This window comes from Magnolia sinica, chromosome 1, assembly GCF_029962835.1.
Source record: "Magnolia sinica isolate HGM2019 chromosome 1, MsV1, whole genome shotgun sequence".
In the NCBI taxonomy this organism is placed as follows: domain Eukaryota; kingdom Viridiplantae; phylum Streptophyta; class Magnoliopsida; order Magnoliales; family Magnoliaceae; genus Magnolia; species Magnolia sinica.
Window position 1 is genome coordinate 30,217,574 of NC_080573.1, and position 25,897 is coordinate 30,243,470.

At 38.2% G+C, this 25,897-nt stretch overlaps 2 protein-coding genes across 5 annotated transcripts in view; one reads left to right on the forward strand and one right to left on the reverse strand.

The window, feature by feature from the left end:
• Positions 1 to 12,270, reverse strand: part of LOC131245336 (cytochrome P450 71A1-like) — a 47,526-nt gene extending 35,256 nt beyond the window's left edge. The window contains exon 1 of the mRNA XM_058244725.1: positions 12,173 to 12,270. Coding sequence (XP_058100708.1) covers positions 12,173 to 12,270 — 98 coding nt within the window. The remainder of the gene's footprint in view (positions 1 to 12,172) is intronic.
• Positions 12,175 to 25,667, forward strand: LOC131243950 (ADP-ribosylation factor GTPase-activating protein AGD12-like). Of its 4 annotated transcripts, none has more exons than XM_058243611.1 (9): positions 12,181 to 12,371; positions 15,453 to 15,565; positions 17,030 to 17,114; positions 20,107 to 20,182; positions 21,777 to 21,940; positions 22,043 to 22,175; positions 23,308 to 23,424; positions 24,316 to 24,411; positions 25,291 to 25,667. In XM_058243611.1, exons 2-9 carry the CDS (start codon positions 15,526 to 15,528, stop codon positions 25,570 to 25,572), a joined length of 993 nt encoding a protein of 330 aa, XP_058099594.1. In that variant the 5' UTR covers positions 12,181 to 12,371; positions 15,453 to 15,525; the 3' UTR covers positions 25,573 to 25,667. The 4 variants fall into 4 exon arrangements, with proteins under 4 accessions (XP_058099614.1, XP_058099607.1, XP_058099594.1 ...); XM_058243617.1 differs by having other exon boundaries at positions 15,474 to 15,565; XM_058243631.1 differs by lacking the exon at positions 23,308 to 23,424 and having other exon boundaries at positions 12,175 to 12,371.
• The last annotated feature ends 230 nt before the right edge of the window (positions 25,668 to 25,897 follow it).

The following is a 25,897-nucleotide window of genomic DNA, read 5'->3' on the forward strand; positions in this document are numbered from 1 at the left end:
GTGGAAATATATGAACATAAAGCTTAGGTGTGCAGGACTAAACTTAAAGACATAGGAGTGATACCTCTTTAGAAAATACCTTCTAAACTGCAACTTCTAGTACCTACCCAAAGGTCAGGTTAAGCGTCCCATGCATTACATTCTAGGTCTCTAAGCCTCAGCTTCTTACATATTAAAATTAGGAAAATCAACAAACCAAAATGCAGTCGTCAAGAGAACATGTTTAGTCTGTTCATCAAACTATCGCGTTGGCATATAAGTCCGAAGATAACCGCAATATCGTGGAAGGTACAATTGATATGAATGACATTTCAATTTCTATATTGTTTGATTTTAGAGCTACATTATCTTTTCTTGCGTCATCCGTGATAACTCCATTAGGGTTAAAATCAGAGAATCTTGTAATCTCCTATAAGAAAGTCAGTTGCTTTAGATAAGATTCGTAAGTTTATTCATATCATATTATGAGGGATTTCAATGATAGCTAACTCGGTTGTCATGGACATGTCGGGATTTGATATTATTTTTGGTATGTATTGGCTTACCCATAATCATTCTAAGTTAGACTGTTATGAAAAGACGGTTATTTTTTTTTTTTTTTTTTGTGTCAGGAAAAGAGCCATTTACAATTCAAGGGAAGTAGATGAATGAAAAGATGGAGCATGTTATGCTGTTAATGAATGGAGAGCCACCAGAATTATCTGTGGACCAAATTCCAGTAGTGAAGGAATATCTTGAAGTCCTCCAAAATATACTGGGTTTACCACCTCGCCGAGAAGTAGATTTCGGTATTTATTTTTTATCAGGATCAACACCGATATTTATGTCTCCATATTGAATGATGCTTGTCGAAATGACGGGATTGAAGGAATAACTAGAAGACTAAAGGCTCGGGGATTCATACAACTGAGCATGTCATTGTGGGGTGCGCCGATACTCTTCGTAAAGAAAAAGGATGGTACTCGATATTTATGTATTGATTATTCCCGATTGAATAAGGTGATGATTAAAAATAAGTATCACTTATCACGCATTGATGATTTGTTTGATAAGCTAAAGGGAGCTTGTTATTCCTCCAAGATTGACTTAAAATTTGGATACCATTAGTTGCGAATTAAGGAGGAAGACATCTATAAAACAACCTTTCGAATGCGCCATGGACTCTATGAATTTCTGGTTATGCCCTTCAGACTAACCAATGCCTCAGTAGTATTCATGGACTTGATGAATAAAATATTCCAGCCTTATCTGGATAACTTTATCATTGTGTTCATCGATGATATCTTGATTTACTGCAAGACTAATAAACAACATGAGCTGCATTTGAGGGCATCATTATAGAAAGATAATCAATTGTATATGAAATTCTCTAAATGCAAATTTTGGAAGGAAAGTGTCAATTTCCTAGGCCATATTATCTTAGAAAAAGGAATTGCAGTATATCCAGTAAAGATTGAAGCTGTGGTAAAATAAGAACGACTCATAAATGTCTCAGAAGTTAGAAGTTTTTTTGGACTAGTGGGGTATTATAGAAGATTCATTAAAGATTTTTCAAAGATTTTCGGATCATGACGAGTCTGACTCAGAAGGGAATACCATTTAAATAGACTGAGAAGACGGACTGATGTTTGAAGTATATACAGATGTATCAACAAAAGGTTTAGGTTGTATATTGATACAGTTAGGTAAGGTCATTGCGTATGCATCAAGGCAACTTAAGCCCCATGAGCATAATTACCAAACTTATGACCTGGAATTAGTTGTAATTATATTCGCATTAAAATTTTGGCGACATTATCTATATGGCGAACGGTTCAAACTTTTTATAGATCACAAGAGTCTTCAGTATTTAGTTTCACAGAAGGACTTGAATATGCGGCAGAAGAGATGAACATAATTTTTAAAGGACTATAATTTTGAATTACTTTATCATTTAGATAAAGCAAAATTAGTAGCAGATGCTCTAAGTAAAAAAGAATATAAGTATAAGACTATAACTAATTTGTTTGTTCGTGAATGGGAGATGTTGAATTCCATAAGAGAATTTGATGTCAAATTAAATTTTCAGAAGTAGAAGGTTGAGATATGAAATATTAAGGTGAAATCGATTTTTATGGATCAGATGAATGGAGTAATATGATAGATAAAGGAATTCGATACTAAGAATGTCTCTATGTACCTAATGTTCCGAAATTGAAGAATAAGATTTTGAAAGAAGCACATCGAACTAAGTTTAATATTCACCCGGTAAGCACAAAGATGTACTAAGATGTGAAGAAATTATTTGGTGGTCGAATATGAAGAGGGAGATCATATATTATGTTTCTCAATGTTTTATCTGCCAACAGGTGAAGTCAGACCATCAAAATCCATCAAGTTTGTTGCAGCCGTTGAAAATACCTGAGTGGAAGTGGGTTCGTATTTCTATAGATTTTATAGTTGGTCTCCCCCAAACTCAGAAAAAGCATGATGCGATATGGGTGATTGTCGATTGACTGACAAAGTCAGTGCATTTCCTTCCTATTTGTATCAACTACTTGATATATGAGTGTTGAAACTCAAATATTGCATAATTTTTTCCATTTATATCTTGGTTTTATAAACATGAATCAGCTTAATGTTCTATTTTACTCATGTGTGTGTTGCAAAGTGAATTTAAGAGTTTGGATTGAAAAGGGTGTTAAAAGCATGGATTTGATGCTCAAGAATCACCATGGTAAGGGATGGATCTTAGGAGACCAAGATTGAAAAATTCACATGTCAAAGATCCAAGAAAACCAAGTGAGGAATGAAGTAAAGAAAAGGAATCCTGAAACCATCCTGAAAAAGTATATTGTGAAACTTTGAGTAATTTTATGAAATTGCACAGAGTGAAGTCTATGTTGAAAAACTGCGTAGAGTGAAGTCTATTTTAGCAAACTGCGTAAATTTGAGGCGGTTTCTAGAGTTTTTCAACTCGGTGCGAAAGTTGAAGTTCTTTACTTACAAATAAGGCTTCCTAGGGCATTCCTAAGCATCATTCAAAGCATTTAAGAGTAAGATTTAGGGTCTTTAGAGAGTTTTCAATTTTATTAAAGTTTTATAAATTGTTTTTTTTTTCTTTTAGATCTTTTCTATTTGCATTTATTTCTTTCCAGTTATTTTTCTATTTTGTAATTTAATTATGTTTTTTAAGCTTCCTCTAGCCCAAGCTAGAAGGGAAACACATTGGTTTAATGTTTTCATAGTTATGATGATTGATTATTTTAATGATGAGAAGAATGGTGAATGCATGTTATCGATTGTTTAGGTTTAGTTTTTTATTCTCATGTGAGATTCATATATTTCCATCATATGAGATCTACATTGATGAATAGGCTTACCTTGGATCAATTAGATTTTCAAGATAGGAGAGATTCTCGACCTGCTACATTTCTTTGATATTCATTATCTCATGGATATTGAATTCTTAAAATCACTGGCGCTTGAGAATATATATCAATGATACAAATCCATGATTTTGTAATCTTTTATATCATTTATTTAAAATGTTTAAATTGTTTTATTTTCTGATTAGGCCGACCATAGTGCTCGGATCCTAGTTGTGTTATCCAAGTCATCATGATTTTAGAACATGAACCTATGTGTGGAACTTTGAAGCTTGAGTATTGTCTTAATTTAGTTGAATTACATCCATTCAAAACTCTTAAAATCAAATCATTAGTTTAGTTTTTATTACTTAGTTTGTTTTGCAATTGATTTTCTCTTTATCGCAATTCATCTCCCTTTGGGATTGACCCTGTATTCACGAGATATTACTTGCAAACCTATGCACTTTGATGCAAACAATCAATGAGCTTGCTAAGTTGTATGTTAAGGAAGTGTTAAGACTCCATGGCATCCCTAGTTCTATGGTGTCAGATTGTGATCCTCATTTCACTTTGTGATTCTGAACTAGCTTACAGGAAGGTATGAGAACAACTACAGATTACAATACATCATATCATCCGTAATCCAATGGGCATAACGAACGTGTGAACCTTATATTGGAAGATCTGTTATGCGCTTATGCCCTCGATTTCGAAGGAAGTTGGGATGACAATTTACATTTCGCCGAATTCGCTTACAACAACTGTAATCAGGCAAGCATAGGAATGACCTCATACGAAGCTAAAGGCATTAACTTTCAACGGTTAAGGTTTGTTATGACCATTATTTCATGTGGTGTGATCCATTTAAGTAGTAGATTTGCCTCATTTTTTAACACATGCCTTAAAATGAGCTTGTGGAACGAATGGACAACATGTATATAACATATTCATCATAATGAGCCTTGCATTTTTGTACTTGTACAAATACAACAAATTCAACTAAAATTTTCACAAAATTTATGGCAACAATTTCAAAAAAAAAAAAAAAAAAAAAAACAAACAAACAAACAATTGTGAAAGATAATATTTACTCATTTACATTTGTAGGTAATTAGAAAAATCAAACAGCCCTTGCATGTGCAAAGCACTTGACATGTGCCATTGTCTGTCTTGAATCACTCCAAATATACCACACGTGCCATAATTCCAATGTGCCATTCAACTTCAAGTTCCTAAGTAGAGCTTTACACAAACCGAGTTAGCTAGATTAGCTCGCTCGACTCAACACGAAAAAGCTCAATTTGACTCGATTTGAAACTGAGTTCAAGCCGAGTCGAGCTGATTTTTTGAGCTCGAAAAATTTCAAACTGAGTTCGAGCTTGCCCAAGCTCGACTTGACTCGAATCAAACCCCAACTCGAATCGAACTAATTCGGTGACTCTGTTATTTTGATATTGATGTTGCGCACCATGTGTTTGATGAAATGACTCAACGAAGTGTTGGCTAGTGGTGAGAAAGGTATGAATATGAAACAGATACCCTTGTATCTTGATTTTGATGTTGCCTACTAACTGTTTGATAAAATACATGAAAACTGCTGCTTCTGTTTTACACAACCTCGAGAAATTGAACGTGCACTCCATCTGTTTGTGAAAATGTCGCACAAGCGAACTTGACTCGATCTTGGCTCAAACTCGGCTTGAACTAGCCCGAGCTGCTGACTGAACTGAGCCGAGCTGGCCAGTCAAGCTCAATGACAAAGCCGAGCCGAGTTGTGCCGAACTCGACTTGGTTCGATTTCATGTACCCCTTTGTTCCTACGTGTCAAGTGCATAAATGTGCTTCTTGTACCACATATGCCACTCCACCGTTTCAATTACCTCACATTTACCATGCATGGGACAATGTCACTTTAAGCTCTCAGGCATGCCGTGAACAGAGCTGACAATGGATATCCATTTATCCTATTATCCTGTCCAAGGAAAATCAATTTGATACGCTCATTGCCCCACATCACTCAATTTGTAAAATATGTACGTTACAATTTATCCAATTATTCAACGGTATTTTTTATAATTTACCTAATTAATAATATTTTAAATAAAATAGTAAATAATAAATTTGATAAATTAGCTAACTTAGAAAGGCCAAATGCAACATCTACAGTGAGCCCATCATATCAACAGCCTAGATTACATGGGTTAATCACACTTATAGAAAATGGGTACATTGGAAATGGTCCATCAGGACCTTGTAAGTCCTCCATAGGATAATAGCTTCCCTGGCAAACGTGCATGCTGATCTAGACCATCCAAGTTCTTGGCCCCATTTTGGTTGGAGCCCAAAAATTAAGTTGATGGAATGATCCTAACCATCTAATTAGTTGCATTCAAAGCCGCGTCCAAAATCCGCTAACGTAAAATGAATCATTAAACACTCAAGCGAAAATGTTCTATTTACCCGATCACCTAAATCGGGAGTGGATTAAGTGTGGGCCGGCCTCACCCAACATAGTGTGGCCCTGACTATGGGGCCTACCTTGATGCATGTATTATATATTCCGTTAATCTATTTTATTAGATTATTTTAGGGCCTGTTCCTAAAAAAGAAGTAGATCAAAATCTCAGGCGGACCACCCCAGAGGAAATAGTGATGGTTGACCATTAAAACATCTTGTGGGCCATGAAAGTTTTGGATCAAGCTCATGTTTGTTTCTTTGTTTTTTTTTTTTCCTTCAGGTTATGTGTGACCTTGTCACAAGTTGGATGGTAAATAAGAATTATGGTGGGTCTTAGAAAGTTTTAAATTCCAATCATTATTATTTCTTATAGTGTGGTCCACTTAGATTTGGATTTGCTTCATTTTTGGGTTCTCGCCTAAAATGAGTTAGGAAATGAACAGGTAGATAGATATATAAAGCATACATCAAGGTGGGGCCATGTGAGAGCCTCACCTAATCCACTCTCATTTAAGAAAATTAGATTTGGATGTGGGATTCTTTTTCCATAAAAAATTCTATCACATGACTTTTGAAGTCAGTCGGGCGTTACTGTATCCAATGCACAATCTTACATAGTTCACGTGAAGTTAGTTGTTCCTTGTGTACAGTTAAAATAAGGATCGGTAATGAAGACACACTAAAAACTGCCCTTCTATAAAGGGACGCGGATTGGGTAATACCCCTGCCAGGGCCTAGCAAGAGGCGGACAGTTCTATCAGTCGCTCTGCAGGTTCCACCGTGTTGTATATATACTGTATCCACGCCTTTTATCCATTTTGGTAGATTATTTTTAGGTATAAGCCTAAAAACAAAAGTAGATCGCAGGCTCAAGTGAACCATAGAAAGTAGAGTAGAGGGGATTAAAAGCCTAATCTTGAAAAATTATTAAGGCCTAAAGAAGTTTTGGATCAAGCTGGCATTTGTGATTTCCTTCATCTAAGTACACACACTCCATGTTAGCCACCCCCACCAGGGATCCATGCCAAGACCTCAAGTGTTGAAACGAGGTATCTCCACTCAGTCTGCCAGTTGAGCTATGGATCTGGTTGTATATGTATTATGTGACTTTATAAATAGATAATAAATATCAGTTGGCATAAAAAATTTTCAATGGTAGTAGTTTAATCTCCATTATTTCTTATAGGGTGGTTAACTTGAACCTTTGATCTGCCTTCCCTACGGGGTCATGCCGTATGGACAAGGTGGATAAAACATATACATGATGGTGGGCCCACAGAGTTCTCACAGGACCGTCGGTCTCTTTCTCGGTTAGGTTCTGGTGGGCGTAGTACCTAATCCAGGCACCTTACAGTCAGGGTCGCACCCAACTCGGTGGATCCGGGTTTTACCTAATCCGCTCCCTCTCTTACAGCCAGCCGTATGATGAAACCCCAAGATATCGATACCGTGGTCAGTCCCCAATCTGATATAAGGAATGGCAGGATTTGGTGGGCTACATGCGATTCTCAGAGATGCATCAGCAAAAGGGTGTTTGAAAGGATAAGCATTATGATGGCCTACTGACACGGCCACTAGTGAAGTGATTATATGACGGTGTTGTGGGGCCCACTATGATATATGTGTTTTATCCACACCGTCCATCCAGTTTTTTAAATTATTTTAGTATATCAGCCCAAAAATGAGGCAGACCCAAGTGTCAGGTGGACCACACTAAAGGAAGCAGTGGTGATCGATCAAACACCGTTAAAAACTTCATTTTTGAGCTCGTGTCATAAAATGATACAAAAAAAAAAGAATGTAGGGAATAGATAAAACACATACATCATGGTGGGGTCCACCGAGCACCGACTGTTCTGGCAGCGTCAGTAGGCCATCCAGTCCTGTTTTAAAGCTGTTAGGTGGGCAGATACCGGGCCGTGGCCTTATCTCTTATGGCTACTGGCCAATCAGATTTTGCCACGTCGTTGTGCTCGTGGGTTCCGCGTGTCCACTAAATCCACGTCCGCATGCATTTACAACTGAAGTAATTATCCGATGGATTGGCCGACACCAAAAAAGTAGCATGATCCATCTACATTAGATCCCACCGTTTGGGCGATTTTATTGGAAACGGATTGGCTACTCCCCCTGACACCATCTCCGTGGCTGATGGTCGGTGCTCTGTGGGCCCCACCATGATGTATGTGTTTCATCCATTCCGTTCATCCATTTTTACAAATCATTTTATTGATTGATCCAAAAAATTAGAGGGATATAAATCCCAGGTGGATCACACCACATGAAAACAATAGTGATTGGATATCAACCATTAAAATCCTCCTAAGGCCCACTATACTGTTTATTTGACATCCAATCTGTTGATTAGGTCATACAGGACTATATGAAGATAAAAAATGAATATCAGCTTGATCCAAAACTTTTATGGCCCTCAATGTTTTTAATGGTTGACCCTCATTCAACACTGTTTCCTGTAATGTGGTACAATTGAGATTTGAATATATCTCATTTTTGGACTCATACTGTAAAATGATCTGTAAAAATATATGGATGGAATGGATGAAACAGATACATCATGGTGAGGCCCACATAGCACCTACCATCAGCCATTGGCTGATGTCAGGGTGAGTAGCCAATCCGTTCCGGATTTTATTGGGCCGTGCTATTTGATACTGTGGCTGCGTATGACGCTTGATACGCATGCACGTATAAATGGTACACGTCATATAACTCAAATCAAACCGACTAATTTGTGGGACCCACTGTCTCTAAGCTATAATCTAAATATCAGATTGGCCAAAAATTTTAGACCTGTGATTCACATACACTTAATCTTCAAACTAAGACCATTGGATTTTATTTTTTTTCATTTTCAACAGTCCAAAAATGTCCAGCAATCTAATATTTAAATAAACAGAGAAGGTTAATATTTTGGTCATGATACATCTAAACTGATACCCATAATTTGGACAGTTTAATTTGAACCAGGTGTGCAATTTTTCATTACCTTCTGCCCGAGTATCATCCACCAGTCTGATAGAGTACCGAAGCATTTCTCGCTTTGAAAGTCACCTATATCCTATGCTAAAGTCCAAAATCCCAGCTCCGAAGCAGCCTCTTCTCACAACGGGACCGGAATCGTAAACAACGCCTGTTTTGCGCAGCTCCTAGAACGTCCAAGCTCCGTGGGGGCCACCATGTTATGAGTAAAAATCTAGTCCGTCCATCAGAACATTTATCCTCTGTGATAGTGTCTGGGGACAAAAACCAGCCAGATTCACAACTTAGGTGGGTCAAACCAAGGTAACAATGGTGATGGGATGCCAACCCTCGGTTTCTGTTTGGGCCAACATGGTGAATGTCGTTCATCACACCCGTTAATCAGGTGTAGATCACTAGGCTAAATAGAAGATGCAAAATTCAACCTGATACAAAAATAAGTTGGGCCACACCGTGGGAACTTAAGAGGTTGTAGGAACAATTTTACTTTTTTATTTTTATTTTTTCCACTGCATGTATTTTGAAAGTGTAGAGATGCCCCTGCAGATTTCGTGATAATTTGAAGCCAAAGCTGGTGGGCCCGCCATGATATCTGTATTGTATTCATTTCATCTATTTATTAGTACATATCATTTTAGCACATGGGCCTAAAATTAAGCTAGATTTAGGGATCAAGTGGACCACACTACATAAAATAATGGAAATTGATTGCTAACAGTTTAAATGTTATTCCCATGTGGTCCACTTGAGCTTTAGCTATATCTCATTTTAAAAGTATATTTTAAAATGATTGGCAAAATGAATAGACAACGTGGAGAAAATATGTACATCATAGTGGGATTTGTAGAGTCTATCTCGTTTCCCATACCTCAGGTTGCTGCTGTAAATGTCATTTTAGGAGAAAAAGGGTCGCGGATTACATGCGGCGCCTGGCTGTACTGGATTCACATGACACCCAGTTATGTTGGGCCTGCTATAAGGTATGTGTTAGGAGCAAATCATTTATCCATTTTGCCAGCTCATTTTGGTATACAATACCAAACATTAGGTAGATTCAAAGCTCAAGTAGACCATACCACAAAACTATGAACAACAAAAATTCAATGCTTACCATTAAAATCTTTTTGGAGACAATATGTTATTTATGTTTCCTGTTCATCCAGATGACAGTGACCTTAAGAACAGGTTGGATGGCACATAAACACACAGTGGGGGCCCTAGGAAGGTTTTAATGGTGGGCATCATCATCATTGCTATTTTCAATGGTTTGGTCACTTAAGCTTGGTACATGTCTATGATCGGGCTTATGCCGGGCTGGCAAAATGGATGAATGTACAATGTGAATATCGAATGTACATCAGCATGCAATAGCGACAAAAAGTAAGGACTCTCAACTGCTGTAGAGTTGATTTGACAAATACATTTGGTGGGCTCCACAACCTGAATGTTTTGGGAGGCAGATTGGGTACTACCCCACCAGTACCTAGTAGAGCCTGGTAGTCCTATCACAAGGTCCATGTGTCCCACTGTGATATATGTAGTTTATCCATGCGGTGCATCTCTTTAGACATCATTTTAAGACATGAACCCATAAAAGAGGCATGTTGCGGGCTCCAGTGGACCCCATCACATGAAGCAATGGTGACAACTACCCCCATTGTTGAAACCTCCCTAGGGCATGTTTATTTTCCATCCCACTATTTCCTATCATGTGGTCTACTAGCATTTGATATGCCTCATTTTTTTTAAAACTCATGACCTATGCTAATTTGTCAAAATGAATACGCAACATAAATAAAACACACACATCACAGTGGGCCGCCCCTAATAGAACCATCTATCTAGTTAGGACCTAGCTTGGACTGTATCCCCTCAGGACCTAGTTTGGGACAGAGTTCTTTCACAGCACCTGTGGGGCTCGCCATAATATAGGTGTTCCATCCAAGCCGTTCATCCATTTAAAAAAAAAAATTTTAATGCACGCATGAGCCTAAAAAGAAGGCCGAGGTGAAAATGAACCGTGCTGAAATCTTCCTAAGGCCCTCGTTATGTTTATTAGCCAAGTCCTGAAGGGAAAACATAAATATCAGCTTATGGAAAATTTTCGTAGCCTTCAGCAGGTTTGAAGCTATGGAAATTCAATCCCTACCAACTTGCCTTATGTTAGGCTCATCACTTAAAAAATATATATTTTTTAAACAGATGACTGATGTATAAAATACATACATCGTTGCCCACGTAGCCCCGATAGGACCGTCAATCTCTAGTTATGTCTGGTGGGGGCGGTACCCGTTCCCCAACTGTCCAGTGGAGTTAGTACCGAATCCACGCCCGTTTTTCTCCTCGATGGAAATATATTTACTGGTGGTGTATTGGCACATCAAAGTTTTATAATCCCCACCGTAAAACATATATTATATCACACTATCCATCCATTTTGCAAAATTATTTTAAGAAATGAATAAAAAATTGGGCAGATCCAAAGCTTTAGTAGACCACCCTGAAGAAAGAAGTGGGAAGTGAGCAGCTACCGTTGAAAACTTCTCAAAACTATAAAAATTATGGATGAAGCTGATATCTGTGTTTTCCCTTCGTCAACGTATCTGTGACGATATTAACAGATTTGATGGTAAATAAACATCATTACAGACATAAGGAGGGTTCAATGGTAGGTATTACTATCCCCACTACTTTACATAGTGTGGTCCACTTGATCTCTCAAAGTGAATGGACGGTGTGGATATAAAACGTACGTCACCTTATATCCTGTGAGGCCCACCTCTAACTATTCATTGTATATCCTCACCGTCCATATGTTTTTTCAGCTTATTTTAAAATATGGTTTGAAAAATAAAATAGATTCATATTTCAGATAGACCACACCACAGGATACCATGGTCATTGAACACCTACCATTAAAAACTACATAGCTTATATCATAATATTTATTGACCATCCAATCTGTTGATAAGGTTACAAAATACGGATGAAAGTGTATATATATATATATATATATATATATATATATATATATATATATATAAAATCAGCTTGATCCAAAACGGTCGTGGACCACAAAAAGTTTTTAATGTTCAGTAACCACTGTTTCCTGGGGTGTGGTCCACCGGAAATTTTATATTACTTAATTTTTGAGACTATAATCTAAAATAAGCTGTAAAAACAGACAAACGGCATGGATATACCATGAATACATCGAGGTGGGCCCCTATGGTCAGGGTTTCACTCACATCGCTGGTTGCGGAGTTCGCAGTCGAGTCGCGCTCGCACTCCGCGGTCGCGCAGCGTAAAACAGGCCGCGTAGTCGATGCCGGTCCTTCCAATGCGCCCATTGCGTACTGCGCACCTTTTCCGACATCCAGAAAGCACGTGTGACAGATGGAAACAGACGAAAAGGCGTATACCTTCACGATAGCTGCTCTCGAGAAGAACTGAAAACGACATATTCCCTTCCGTTTTCAAAATCTATTTAAAGGGCCGAAGTTCTTCCTCTTTCATCTCTCTCAGGAGCTGAGATTTCTTTCAAACTTTCCATAATCTCGGAGGTAATTTTAACATCCGATCTGATCTTAGTCTTTCTTTAGTTAATCTCCTTCTCTTTGTATTCTCTTGCTTCGATTTTTCTATTTTCCATTTGATTTTTTTGTTCTAGGGTTTGTAATGATATTCAAATGATTGTTTCTGAAAGCTTAGTTCTTGCAAATTTTCGTTCTTAGAAATGGAATTTCTGGACTTAATTCCACTAATTTCCATATTGGGAAATGATATTTACACCTCCTTTTTTAATACACACTCCCTATTTTTTGATATACCCACCCATCCAGTAATGATATTTACACCCCTACTAGTAAGAAACGAGAAAGGTAACGTAAATGCTTCCGTAACTGCACGCAATCACACCGGCGGTGTGACTATTCTTTGAAATGGATGGGCGACTTTATGTGGATGAGATCCATGCCGTCATTCAGGTGTGCGGAGACATGTCAGCTTTTGATCGTGAATATCACACTGATTCAAGATTCAGGGGGGCCTCACCACAGAAAAACAGTGTAAAATCTGCTTAAAATCTCTAAATTCATGTGGTGTGGTCCACCTGATTTTTGGAATAGGGTGGGTTGTTGAGAGTTCCTTTAACTTGGTGAGCAGAGCCATACGGATGTATTGGATTGGATGGCGTTTATAAACCACAGTGGGCCTCGTACACAACTTATAGTGGGTGTCCTGTCCCAACTCTTCTTTATGGTGTGGCCTACCTGAGTTTTGCACTGACCCAAGTTTTGGTTTTCAAGGTTAACATGAGGCAAGACACATCATGCATGTTCTTCCTCATGTGATGCTTGTTGTTATAGCTTAATGTGGAAATCCCAGAGATGTTGCTGTGCACAGGACATAGAGATCTAGGGTTTAGATGGCTTACCTAACTGAGACACCATAGACGAAGAAGCAGAATACCAAAAAAAATAATGCTAGGATCTTCCTCTCCTTCACACCCGGTTGAAGAATAGTAGATGTGATTTATCTTTCTACGATGGTGTAGGATCAAGGACCTAGCTACCTTATATAGATTATGTGGGGAGGAGAGTTTGAAACCCATCACAACTCTCTCCCATGTCTCCACACTGTCTTATCCCAGTTAAACTCAAATAGCTCTATGTATCAAGCTATAGCACTCCAATCACTTACGCATCCACACATAAATACTCTGCGTGAATCACACTGAAGTGGGGTCCACTGGTTTACCCAATCACACAGTCCAACTATCAGGACAATCTAGACCTTTGATCAATAAGGCCCACCTTATAGAGTTCTTACAATGCTCAGTTAGTTGTAGGCACGTCCTGCAGGACAACGCATAGTCAGGCTAGTGTGGTCTGAAGGTAAAAGGTAAATATGAGCTAGCTTGGTTTTTTGAGGTATTTCTGATGTTTGGTCGGATAAATTGGTGTTTTCTGCTTGCCCATGGTTTCTGCTGATGCAGTTCATGTTTTGCTGATTGAGACAGTTCATCTGGTGGGGTCCTTTAGCAACGGGCCACACTAGAAAGTTTCAGTCATTGGTGATCTTGATCATCTGATTGGGTGTGCTGGACATGATGGTTTAGCCCATGGTCCAACATACAGTGGAAGGAAAAGAAATTGACTTTGTGCAAAAGATTTACAGAAGGAGATGTTTGAGTGGCTCAATCTTGATGGGGACTTCCAGTTGAACGGTTCGGATGATGGAAAGCCAAGGCCCACCTGTAGTCATTGGTGATTAACTTACGTTAACTTAAGACGTCATTTTGTTGACCGAGGATTGTATATTTTGGGCTTCTTTTCTTTTTTGTTTGGGCTTCAACATTTTTATTTTTTATTTTTTAACTACTTCATGTTGATGTTGATGTGATGGTACATGCTATGCAGTTATTTTCTTTTAAAGTTGCGATTGATTTTTTAAATTTCTAGTTAGAGCCTATTAGGAAACTTGTTCATTATAATCTACCTATGGAATAGACTATTAGATAGCGTTTGATTGTAAATCAACCTATCTAATGGTATATTACATCGCACTTGTGGGTTTTGTGCTCCCATTGCTGGTCCCAAGCCCAAATAAAGAAGGGTTGCGTCAGGTTGGCAGCCAACGTCAAACTAATGCCACAACTTCCAATATGAATCTGAACAACATGACATTCCAATATGGCAGAAAAGGATTCAGGTAGCCGACCCCAATTAGTTGGGAGAAGGCTTAGATGATGATGGTGATGATGATGAAGCTTCTGATTAGGAGCTGGGGGCTGTTTTAATTTGTATTGGATGAATTCAGATGTGAATTATCTGAATTTGATTCAGTTTGGATTCTTTTATCTGTATATGTGGAGTGATTATGTTTCCCCTATGTTTTCTTGTCTCGTTATTTCTTTTAGAAAGTGTTTAGATGACTCCAACCACCATTCCCCATTCATTGATAAAGCTCGTTGTTTTCTTGTTAAATTTATTTATTATTTTTTTGAAAGGTTTTCTTGTTAAATTTATGACCTTCAATTTTGCCATTAGTTGATTACATCCAATTGTTCTTTTTTCGAAATTTAATTCTCTGAAATTGATTTGATTTGCATCTGTATAGGCGGTTATTGCTCTTCAGTTGATATTTATGTGACTGTCTTTTCACTGTCCCTCTTTCCTTCATTTTCTCTTAAGGCCATGTTTGGATACTAGGGATTCCATGCCAAACAATGGAAAAAGGAAAAGGGTTTTCCTTTGATGCGATGATTTTTGTTGTTTGGATAAGCATAGAAAAGGATGACTCCACTAAACAATCATTACACTTTTTGAAAAGTTCTTGGCACAAGAAGCTAGGTGATGTTTGTGAGAGGAATATGATATTTCCACTTCTATATTCAAACAAGAACTCCAAAAATGGAATCTGTGTTTCAATAATACTTGGTAAATCATCGTTAGATATTTTTGTTCCTTTCTTTTCCTTGGACTCCACGTATCCAAACATGAACTAAAAAGTGCAGATAGTTATGACGGCTGATGCCTATTTGCTTAAAGCTCTATAAATTTATTTCATCTTTTATTTTATTTTATTTTATTTTATTTTTAAAGTTAAATTTATTTTATCTTATTCCTTATATTGTTTCCCAGTCATATTTGTGGTGGTTTCAGAGTACAGGTGGTGATAGAAATTGTTGGATGATTGTGGCTCGTAGATAAAGGGATGAGTAACCAACAATACGAATATGGGAGGCCTTCCCCAGGTATTCAGATCCTTATTATCAACATAGAATTTGCCACCCACTGGTGTGTTTGGTGTTCAATTTTCCAAACATTAAAAGAGTTAACTTTTTATGTAGACTCTCTTCGGCAAGGAAAATCTTTTGAATATGGAATAGATAATTTGGTTGGTTGACACTGTAAATGCGATGGTGACTGAGAGCCGGGGAAGTGTGCCACCCCTTCCTATTCTAATAAAATAAAATAATATAACAATGACTAAAGTTATCCTGTCTCAACCTTATATCTTGTCCATAAGCTGGTTATAACTCATTATGTTAGAATTGCACGATCTTGGACTTGTTTGGAAGCTAACTCAATATGCTTTTGAATGGGACTGATTTTCTGTTATTTGGATATTGTCTAGTACACAAAAGTGGCCTGGTAAATAAATGACAGAGACAAGGGTACTTATAGACTGTTGTTGTCTTTTTCTCTGCAAAAAACTCTGTATATATGGAATAATCTGACCACATGGCTGTATAGGCCCACTGGGTGATCAGACAGTTTGTGGGGTCCTCTTCATTGATTTGGTAGATCATGGGGTCCACTCCAGGACTGCATTAGAAACCCTAAATTATTGTTTGTGTCTGTAATTCCATGTTGGGGTTAGAGCCATGCGTGCTAGATGACTAATGGTGTTCATGAATTGTTGGGTTTTTGTTCAGCAATAAATGATGTTAGAGTGTCACCAGACTTTGTTTGATTCTGTGTGATTACAGGTCTAAGAACTTCCATTAGGAATTGCCGGAGTTCAGTTGTATTCTTTTCTTATGCATTATGTGATGTTACTACTACTAATTTTTCCTGCAAAAGATTACTCCTTTTGTTCTCTGGCTATCTTTTGGCAGCTTTCTAACCTTGTCAGTAAGGCTATGTGTAGCTGTTTGTTTTTCAGTAGTAAATGCATAAATGAAGTGAGTCAATATGTACTTTTTCAGTCTAGCATTGTGAAGCCCAAGATCTCAACCCTTATGCATATTATAAAATCAGAAAAGAAAATTAACGAAAAAGAATTATGAAGAACAGAAACATTTTCATGCCACTGAACTTGTATTTATTTATACATCTTGTATTGTACTAGTATATTACCCTTTTTTCATGACTCTATAAGCTGCAAGGTGTTCCAAAACGGTAACGGTGGCCGTAACGGCCACCACTGTTACCGTTATGATACGGGCTGTAACAGCCCCCGTATTGGCCCTTACGGCCGTTTTTTAGTTTTTGAAAAAAACTGTTACTGGACCGTTACGGCCTGTTTTTCTGTAACGGCCATTACGGACATTTCGACCTCGTGATGCGTAACAGTTATGACCTTTACCGTTACATAACGGCTGTTACGGCCATTACGTAACTGATTTTGAATACCTTGATAAGCTGTGATGGTACTTAGATATCACCGTATAGGATGTTTTCCTTTCTAATAAGTGCGTTATATTTTTCTGCAGGGAATTTAAGGAAACTGAAAGAGCTTTTGCTTAAAAGTGATAATCGCACTTGTGCTGATTGTGGTGCTCCAGATCCTAAGTGGGCGTAAGTACTAATATTTTAAAAGTTGAGTGCTTCCAAGTCCCAGTTTCGAAACTTATGCATTCCAGCCACTGCAACTACACTGGGAGTAGCAGATTGGCGTTGTCTCTAAAACTTTATATGCACTTGATGCAGTTTTTGCAGGATGAATTAATTTATCAGTTGTATAGACTATCGAGACGCTTTGTTTCTATTGCTTAATGTTTTCTTTCTACACTTTTGACCGTATAGCTTTAGTATTTCTTGTATGATTAACCTTATTATCTGAACTTTGTTAATGGCAATGAGAACATGATATTCAACATCTAGGAGAATCTTGAAAAATTAAGATACACGTTTATTATGTTTCTTTGGATTCTTAAACATATCGTTAAAAAAAAGGTGTGATGAAGGAATTATAGGAGGGGGACAAGATCTCCTATCATTGAAGAGATCAGGTGACCATCCATCAAGGTTTGAAATACTGTTATCAGTGTCACCTGGCCCACTGCCAGATACGATATGAGCTGATATGGTCCTTAACAGTCATTGTTTTTTGGTCGAAAAAGTAAAGAATGCTGGAAAAATAGGATGGGAAACCCCATATGTTCTTCTTTCTATTTATTTATTTATTTTTAATTTTTATTTTTGTTTTGACATGTTTAATGGGCCATGCTTTGCTAAGAATGTTGTTTGTCAGGCATTCTATTTAAAGCTAACTGAATCAAGTTTTGACTCTTACGTGCTGTTTGGTAGACTGAAAATAAGGTCTGAAAATTACTTAAAAGTGCTGAATTTTTGTACTTAGCGAGTACTGAAAAATCTGTTTAGTAATTTGTCTGAAAAATGTCCTGATATCTCAAAATAAGCACCTTTTTTCACAAAAACTTATTTGGTAAACACAAATTACAAATTTCTGAAAATTGGCAACTTGTCATATTTGCCCATATTATCCAAATTTTTATCTTTTGTAGAATATGAGACGAAAGTTGTTATTGCCATGTCTCCAAAGTTGACACACCTATGCCCAATCTAATAAAAAATTAATAATTTCCTCACCAAATAAAGCTGAGTAGATAAATAGTCTGCATCTTTCATGTTTGCCACGACATGGGATTGCAATGTAGGGCCTAGCAAGACATAGGCCCATCACCCACTGTAGGGTCCAACATGTGTTGATCTTGGACTGTTTATATATAGATTTGGGGGCTTACATCAAGGATTGCAATTTACTATTTTTGGGAGATATTGGGGCTGATTTAAAGATGTGAGTGAATATAAGAGGGGGATGTGATTGAAGATATGGGGCTGATTTAGAAATATAATTAGGATTACTTCTTCGTTGCTTTTACTATTATTAGGCTTTTACCATCTTAGGTAGATTAGATTGGTTAAATCTATTAGTTGGGGGGATTTTAATTAATATTCATTTAGGGTATATAAAAGAGGGTGGTAGTGTAGGTGTTAGTCATTCTAAATTTTCGAAGTGTGAGTTTTTGTGAGAGAAGAAGGTTGATATCAATAAAGTTATCTCCCTCTCTACTCCATTGTTCTTTTGGGTGTACTTTTTTATCTATTTGTTTGCAATGTAGGTATCAAGATCTTATTAACTCGATAACCAGGTTGCACCATGGACCCAATGGGGCATGCCACGAACAGGGTTCAAATAAGAAATCGACCAGGCTAATCATTAGAAGGGTATACATATTTCATTGAGAGTGGATAGTTTTCTTTTATAACCATCCATTCTTCTTTTGCAAGCATAGATTGTTTTCCATATTCTCTAATATACTCGTGTATTTATTTTTCCATTTTTTTTTTTTTAATTCTTATGAAATTTTAAATTCCTTTTATTAATTTTGTCTATCGACTAGACAACTCGCTCAGTTTTGGATGAGTCGTACCGGTTTCTGAACAGGATAAGTAGCAACCTGAAACCAGTATTTTAAACCATGGTTCAGAGCCTCATCAATTTTACAGTCTGCTAAGACTCCCATTCAGTAGTGGAGCCTGTTGTTTTATTATCCAGACTATTGATCTTTGGGCCACGACATGGGTGATGGATGCCAAAAAATGTCCCAAATTGAAGATCCTAATTCTTGGATCTTTAGTTGTTCTTCTTTCGAACATGGACTATTCGGTACATGTCAAGATCATCATCTTCATCATCTAAGCCTCATCGCAACTAATTGTTATCAGCTGCACAAATTCTGTTTCACCATTCCATTTTATCTAGGATCATATCCTCAAATTATGGGTCACCAAATCTTTTCTTACTACCTCCACCCATGTCCTATTGGGCCCTTCATGCTCCCTTTCATAGCCTTCAACTTGAACCTACTCACTACTAGCCGGTGCAGTTCTGTCTTCAATGCACCTGTGACATGTCCAAACCATCTAAGTATACTTTCGCTTATCTTATTTTACCCATTGGGGCTACTCCTAAAGTTCCCTCAAATGTGGTAATTTTTAGTACTTTCCTTCCTTGTCTTGGCTCTTATCCATCTCAACATCCTCATTTCAGCTACACATTCTATGAACACGAGGATCCTTGACTGCCCAATATTATGTATGTATGTTTGTAGCATTCCTAACCTTCGTTATTATAGGCCATGATTGAAGGGTTAAGATCTTTCAATCTGCGACACTTTTGGGACATCTGCAATCCATAGTGGGGTCCATCAGTGGTTTGATCACCAAACTATGGGCTCGATGTGCACTGAATCCTGCCATTCAGCGATCTTTGCATTTGCTGAGGTTTGGCCTACCTGCTCCACATTGCACAACTTTCATCTTGCGGATATCTTTTGCAGGAATATTTGTTCTAGCTTGGAAAGATTATATCCGTGGCTTGATTCACAGTAATTAGAAAACACGGTTTTTTCCCCTTAGATTAATCTGGATTCTTATGTTTAGGTGTTAGTGGTTTCTTTTGTCATGTGCATTTTGATGATGTGACATTGTGCTAGAATTTAATTTTGTGATATTGAGCATTGTTTTACTGATGCCTTTACAGATCAGCAAATATAGGAGTCTTCATATGCTTAAAATGTTGTGGTGTGCACAGAAGTCTGGGTACTCATATTTCAAAGGTATCTGCATGAGTTTTTGCATTATTAATGTTGCTGAGGAATTACTTTGTCAGAATCACCATCATCCATTTGTGCTTTACCTTTTCTTTCACATATGAACTTTTATGGAATGGACCTGAGTTAGGTTCATATTGTATGGTGAGAATCAGTGCTAACCTATCAACAACAGTCCAAAGATGATAGGCAAGTGTCTGATGTATTTCAAATTCCCTTTCAAAATTTGGGATCCCTGCCTGCTGACTTTGGATGGTTGGGACAAATCCACTATCCCTGCACAATTTGTGCCCTGAATAATTTCCAATCCTGCTACAGGAGGTTGTTAAAAGAAAAAAAAAAGAATAACAATTTCTGTTTTCTAAACATGCAAACTTCTTTTTGCTCTCTCTCTCTCTCTCTCTCTCTCTCTCTCTCTCTCTCTCTCTCTAAACTAACGACATGCATGGAATGGTCTCCTCGAGGAGTATGGATGAGCAGGCCCCAAGGCTTGCTGATCCATATTGATGATCTGATTAACCCCATTATAGATAGACCAAGACCTCAAAAATACCAGATTGGAAGGTCGTAGCCAGCAACATAAGAGTTGAGATTGTTTATACTTTTAGGAACCTATAACAGTAATAAAGTGGAATGATGGAATTGGATTCATCTAGCTGACCCCAGTTAATTGGGATCATTGTTAAAATTATCTCTGATATTCTCGAAATATCTCTGATATTATCGTTATCTCTAGCTTGGCGATACCAATAACACTAGTAGCAATACTGATAACACCAGTAATATTAGAAATTCCAGGCATCAGCAATATACTAAGTATCACACATGTATCAATATCGCTAATATTTTCAATTGTGTAAATTCGTCAATATATCAATATTGCCAATGTACCCCTCATATTTTCAACCGTGTAAATTCTAGGTAACGCCGTGATGCTTGTATCACAAGTGTATGAACGATATTTCAATAATATTGTCAACGTAGAGATATCATAGAAAGTTTGTTTATTAAAAAAATCTATTTCAAATTTTTTATGAGCACATTGTTGCATGTAGGTTTCAATTTTTCATTGCTAATATTGATAATATCTCAATATTATCGTTATCACAACATCCGCGATATCAAGATCACAATCTTTCATTTCCTGTTCAGTTGTTGATAATTTCCTGGCAAAATATCGTGAGTTGTCAATGTTCTGCAATACCGATGGATTTTTGGATGGATGATTGGATACTTAGATGGGATGGATGGGATGGTTGGACCGTTTCTTATGATGACACATGCTTTAAAGTCTCCATTAAATGGAAACTTATTATGTATACATTCTTTTTGTAAATTTTTATTCCTAAATATGCAAATATGTGTATTTTAGCATCTCCTGAAGTTTCACTGAAAATTTTACTATTTTCCCCATGTTTTCCCACATTTCCGGTTATCAGCGATATTTTTGGTGATATCGATAGTGTTTTCATATCCCCAGCCAACGAAACTTGTAGCGATATCGATACTTTGAACACCGATTGGGATAAGGCTTAGATTCTGATGATCACAATATACAATTTTAATTATTAAAATTGCTTCTTATATCTTTACCATCCAGGTCTTGTCCGTGACATTAGATGATTGGTCTGATGATGAAATTGACTTCATGAGTGAGGTTGGTGGAAATATTTCTGCAAATGCAATCTACGAGGCTTATCTACCTAAAGGATTTTCAAAGCCTGGTCCAAACTCGAGTCACGAGGAACGCATGAATTTCATTAGGTGGAGTATTTTTTTGCTGAAGTTCACATTTCATTAATAGGTGATATGATGGTATGACTCCTCTTGTCACCACTCACATATATTGCACATGTTGTTCTATAGGTCCAAGTATGAGTTGCAAGAATTCTTGAAACCAAGCTTGCGAATTGCCTCATTTGCTTCTGCCATGAGCTCTCTCAATTCTAGTGATTCTGGAAAGAATATGGATAGTTTCCGTGTCATGTCAAAGAAGACGGTAAATATTCGCATTCTCCTAATCTTTAGCTTTTGTAATGGATGGAGGTAATAAGAGAGCCTTTGATGTGTCACATCATTGATGCTTTCATCATTCAAAATAGTTTCTCACTGGCAGCACAAACTATCCGAACACCATTTGAGGGTCATGCTCATCAGCAAATGTATAATTTGTTGACATTTTTGAATGCACATAATAATTAAATATATATGGGCACATGGTTCGGTGATCTGAACCATACATCTCATGGGCCTCAAAATTTTTTTAATAGGGCATACCCTGTAAATCTCTCAGACTGAAAAATTCTAACCCTTCAATATTTGTCCTTGTGTCAATTGGATGTGCATGGTTGCTGAATTTCTTCTGGCATTGATCTATTTGTGGGCACTATATGCCAAAGGGTTGACATTGTTCAGTCAAGTATTTCTGGGGCATCCAACAGCCATGGTGGGTCCCAACAGATTCACAGTTTGGATCACTGAACCACAAGCCCCACATGCAAGGGATCCTGTGCCTCAGCAAACTTTTTGTTTGACTATGAGCAGGGCCATGTATTGCCTCATTTGCAAGAGTGGGATCTCGAATCCTATTCTGACCACACTTGCAAGCATTGAATCAAAACTCAGCCAAAACCTAGTTGGCTTGTTTCACTGTTCATGGTTCTTAGTTGGGTCAAAACATGTATATGTTTGGACCAAGTGGAACAAGGCATAACGATTTGGTACTTGGGCGTGTTGCTTTCTGTTATGATTCCTTGTGTGCCAGTGTAGATGTGTGTTCACGGTGTGTGATGACCAGAAAATCAGGCAGGCCCACTCAACTGGTGCATTATGTCAAATGTGGACCATTGGTCAAGTGTTGCAACCGTTCAACCCTTTCACACTGGTGCAGCCACCTGATGGTTGGCCAGGCCATCTTTTTGGCCACAGCACATACATGGTGAAGCCAGCTGATGAACAAACAGGATCTTGCACACCAAAGGCACATGTGAGGAGAGTAGGACTCCAATTCCTTCTCCTACAAGAAGGCTTCACATTTCATTGTAGCATTATGAACAGAAGAAGGGTTCTTCTGGCGTGGGATTTTTACTCTGACAATCCTATTAACAATGTGTGATCCGGAATGGTTGCAGGTAGGAATGGTGGAATTCATCGGGTTGCTGAAAGTTAAAGTGATAAAAGGCACCAATTTAGCTATTAGAGACATGCGAAGCAGTGATCCTTATGTGATTGTCAATATTGGACAACAGGTTAGTCATGTTTTTGAATTAGAACTATAATTTGCTTCCATTGTTGGAAGCCATGGGACCACCTGAAAAGTAGTGGTAACACCTTTTCTGGCCAAGTGAAGTGATATCACCTCTTTGTAATTGTCTAGGCCACCTATTCGAGAAGCCAATTGGATGCTATGAGATATTGATAGACTGCATTCGATTGTCTGTAGTTAGGATAGGTGCGGCTCCCTTCCATACAGATGGCGTGCACCCCAAATCCCTAGGGATCGGCCGTATGGTCATATTCAGAATCACTAGATGATCCTGTTATCTGATTAATGGACATTAGTTTATTGAATTTGGGCTGTTTATTACTTCCAATTTTACTTTCCATTGGATGTCCACCAATGGATCAGTTATAACTTTTTAAGTTGGACTATAATCCATATACAGTGGGTCCCACTATTCTGCCAGTTCAGATTTGAGGTACAAGACACATGTACAGTATGGAGCCTCACTTGTATCCTAGCTGCAGCACAGACAATGGGGCTGTATCAAAACCATGAGAATTATAGGTCTGGGAGACTTACGGCTACTACTAAACCATCCACATATATGGATGTGATTATACGAGAAAAATGATGTTTCTACTCACTTTGAAGGATATCATTCTCCTCGGAGGCACTCCAGTCCTAGGTGCACCATTTTCAAGCACCAAACACAAATACATCACTCGTTTGTGATGTTCATGAGATTGTCAGTTCAGAGCTCCTACAAATTAGGGTGACTAACTCATCTGAGGAATGATGTGCACGGTGACTGTAGACCGTCAGTTGTCAATTTCATGGCACTTGAAGATGGGGTGGGGTGTCTGGAACCGTTCTTCAATGGCATGATATTCTTCTCTCCTTTTCTTGTTACTTGTAGAAGGTGCAAACTACGGTTATCAACAGCAATTTAAATCCCGTCTGGAATGAGGAGCTTATGCTGTCAGTACCACAGAACTATGGGGCCCTGAAACTGGTGAGCCCACACGTCTTTATTTCCTCCAATTAGTCTAAAAGCCTCTTTTTTCTGATCATGATCTGCATTTCTCATTGTTTACAGTTTGTTCTGCATGAGATGAGAAATTACGGGGTCCTAATGCATCAGGCCTCAAATAGTGTTGTGATTTACCATCCCTGAAAGTGGGCACATGGTTCAGTGATCCAGAGCATTGGTTTTATGGGCCCTTATGTGTGTGGAAGATGCTCTGAAAATCTCCCAGGTTGGGAAATCCTAAGTTGTAGATCAGTGGCCTAGAAGAGACGGTTAAGAACATCATAGAGCAATGTTCGAAGAAGGCCAAAGATTGGATGGCTAGGATCTTCCAACAATAGTGTGGTGCATCAGATCAGTGGTCTGAATTGACTACCAAGAGCCCCATTTGTAAGGACCATAACATTAGGCAGTACTCCCATTTTGATGCATCGGGAAATTCAGCTACATTTTGAAATGTGAAGGATGCTTCCCGTCAATGACCAGGGACACACTTGACAGAAATTTTGAGAGTAGCACAAGTGTGAGATCTGTGCCATTCATCAGGTGGGTTACACGTGTCCATTGAATGTGAGTCGTTGGTTAAATGTTTTAACCATCCGTTCTGTTTGTATGCATGTAACCCCCCTGATGAGCTGACCGTCCAGATTTTTGGGCCAGGGTAAGGCTGACCAGATGAAGGGCTGACCTCCTGCACACCTGTGCCATACTGGTCCGCCAGTGCTTGATCATGAGGGACGATGTCTTAGAAAAAATGTCATGCAGTAAAACTTTTCAGTTTCATGTGTTTGAACATGTCGCATTATCTGCTAGAATAATTTGTGCTGTCAGATGTTTTAATTCTGAATTTCCAATGTGGAGCAGCAAGTGTTTGATCATGACACGTTTTCGGCTGATGACATCATGGGAGAAGCTGAAATTGACATCCAGCCATTGGTGGCAGCAGCCACGGCATTCGAGGATGTGGACATGTATGGGAACATGCAGATTGGCAAATGGCTGAAATCAGCGGACAATGCGCTCGTCCGGGACAGCACCATCAACATCATCGACGGGAAGGTGAAACAGGAGGTGTCTCTCAAGCTACAGAACGTGGAGTCTGGAGAGGTCGATGTAGAATTGGAATGGATGCCGTTGGATCAATAGGGCCCATCAATCTTCCGTCGGACTTTGTTTATATTGTTTAATAGATCCTATATCATTTAATCTTTCATTTCTCTTGTGCTGTGGTTATCAGTTAATGCCTTGTATCTATTTGTGGTTGAATTACATTTCTGTTCCTCCCTCATCATTGGTGGGGGACGTATTAGATGTCACCAGGTTAACAGCTCAGTGGGTGTTCCCCTTACTGTAGGGCCCACTTTGATGATATGTTGTATATCCACTCTGTCCATCCGTTTTTCCAGCCTGTTTTATGAAATAGTTCCAAAAATTAAGCATATCCAAATCTCAGGTGGACCACACCACAAGA

Coding starts and splice junctions, on each gene's coding strand:
- LOC131243950 (XM_058243611.1), top strand. CDS start 15,526: ATGAGTAACCAACAATACGAATATGGGAGGCCTTCCCCAG. Junction 17,115..20,106: donor GCTCCAGATCCTAAGTGGGC/GTAAGTACTAAT, acceptor ATGCCTTTACAG/ATCAGCAAATATAGGAGTCT. Junction 22,176..23,307: donor GTGTCATGTCAAAGAAGACG/GTAAATATTCGC, acceptor GAATGGTTGCAG/GTAGGAATGGTGGAATTCAT.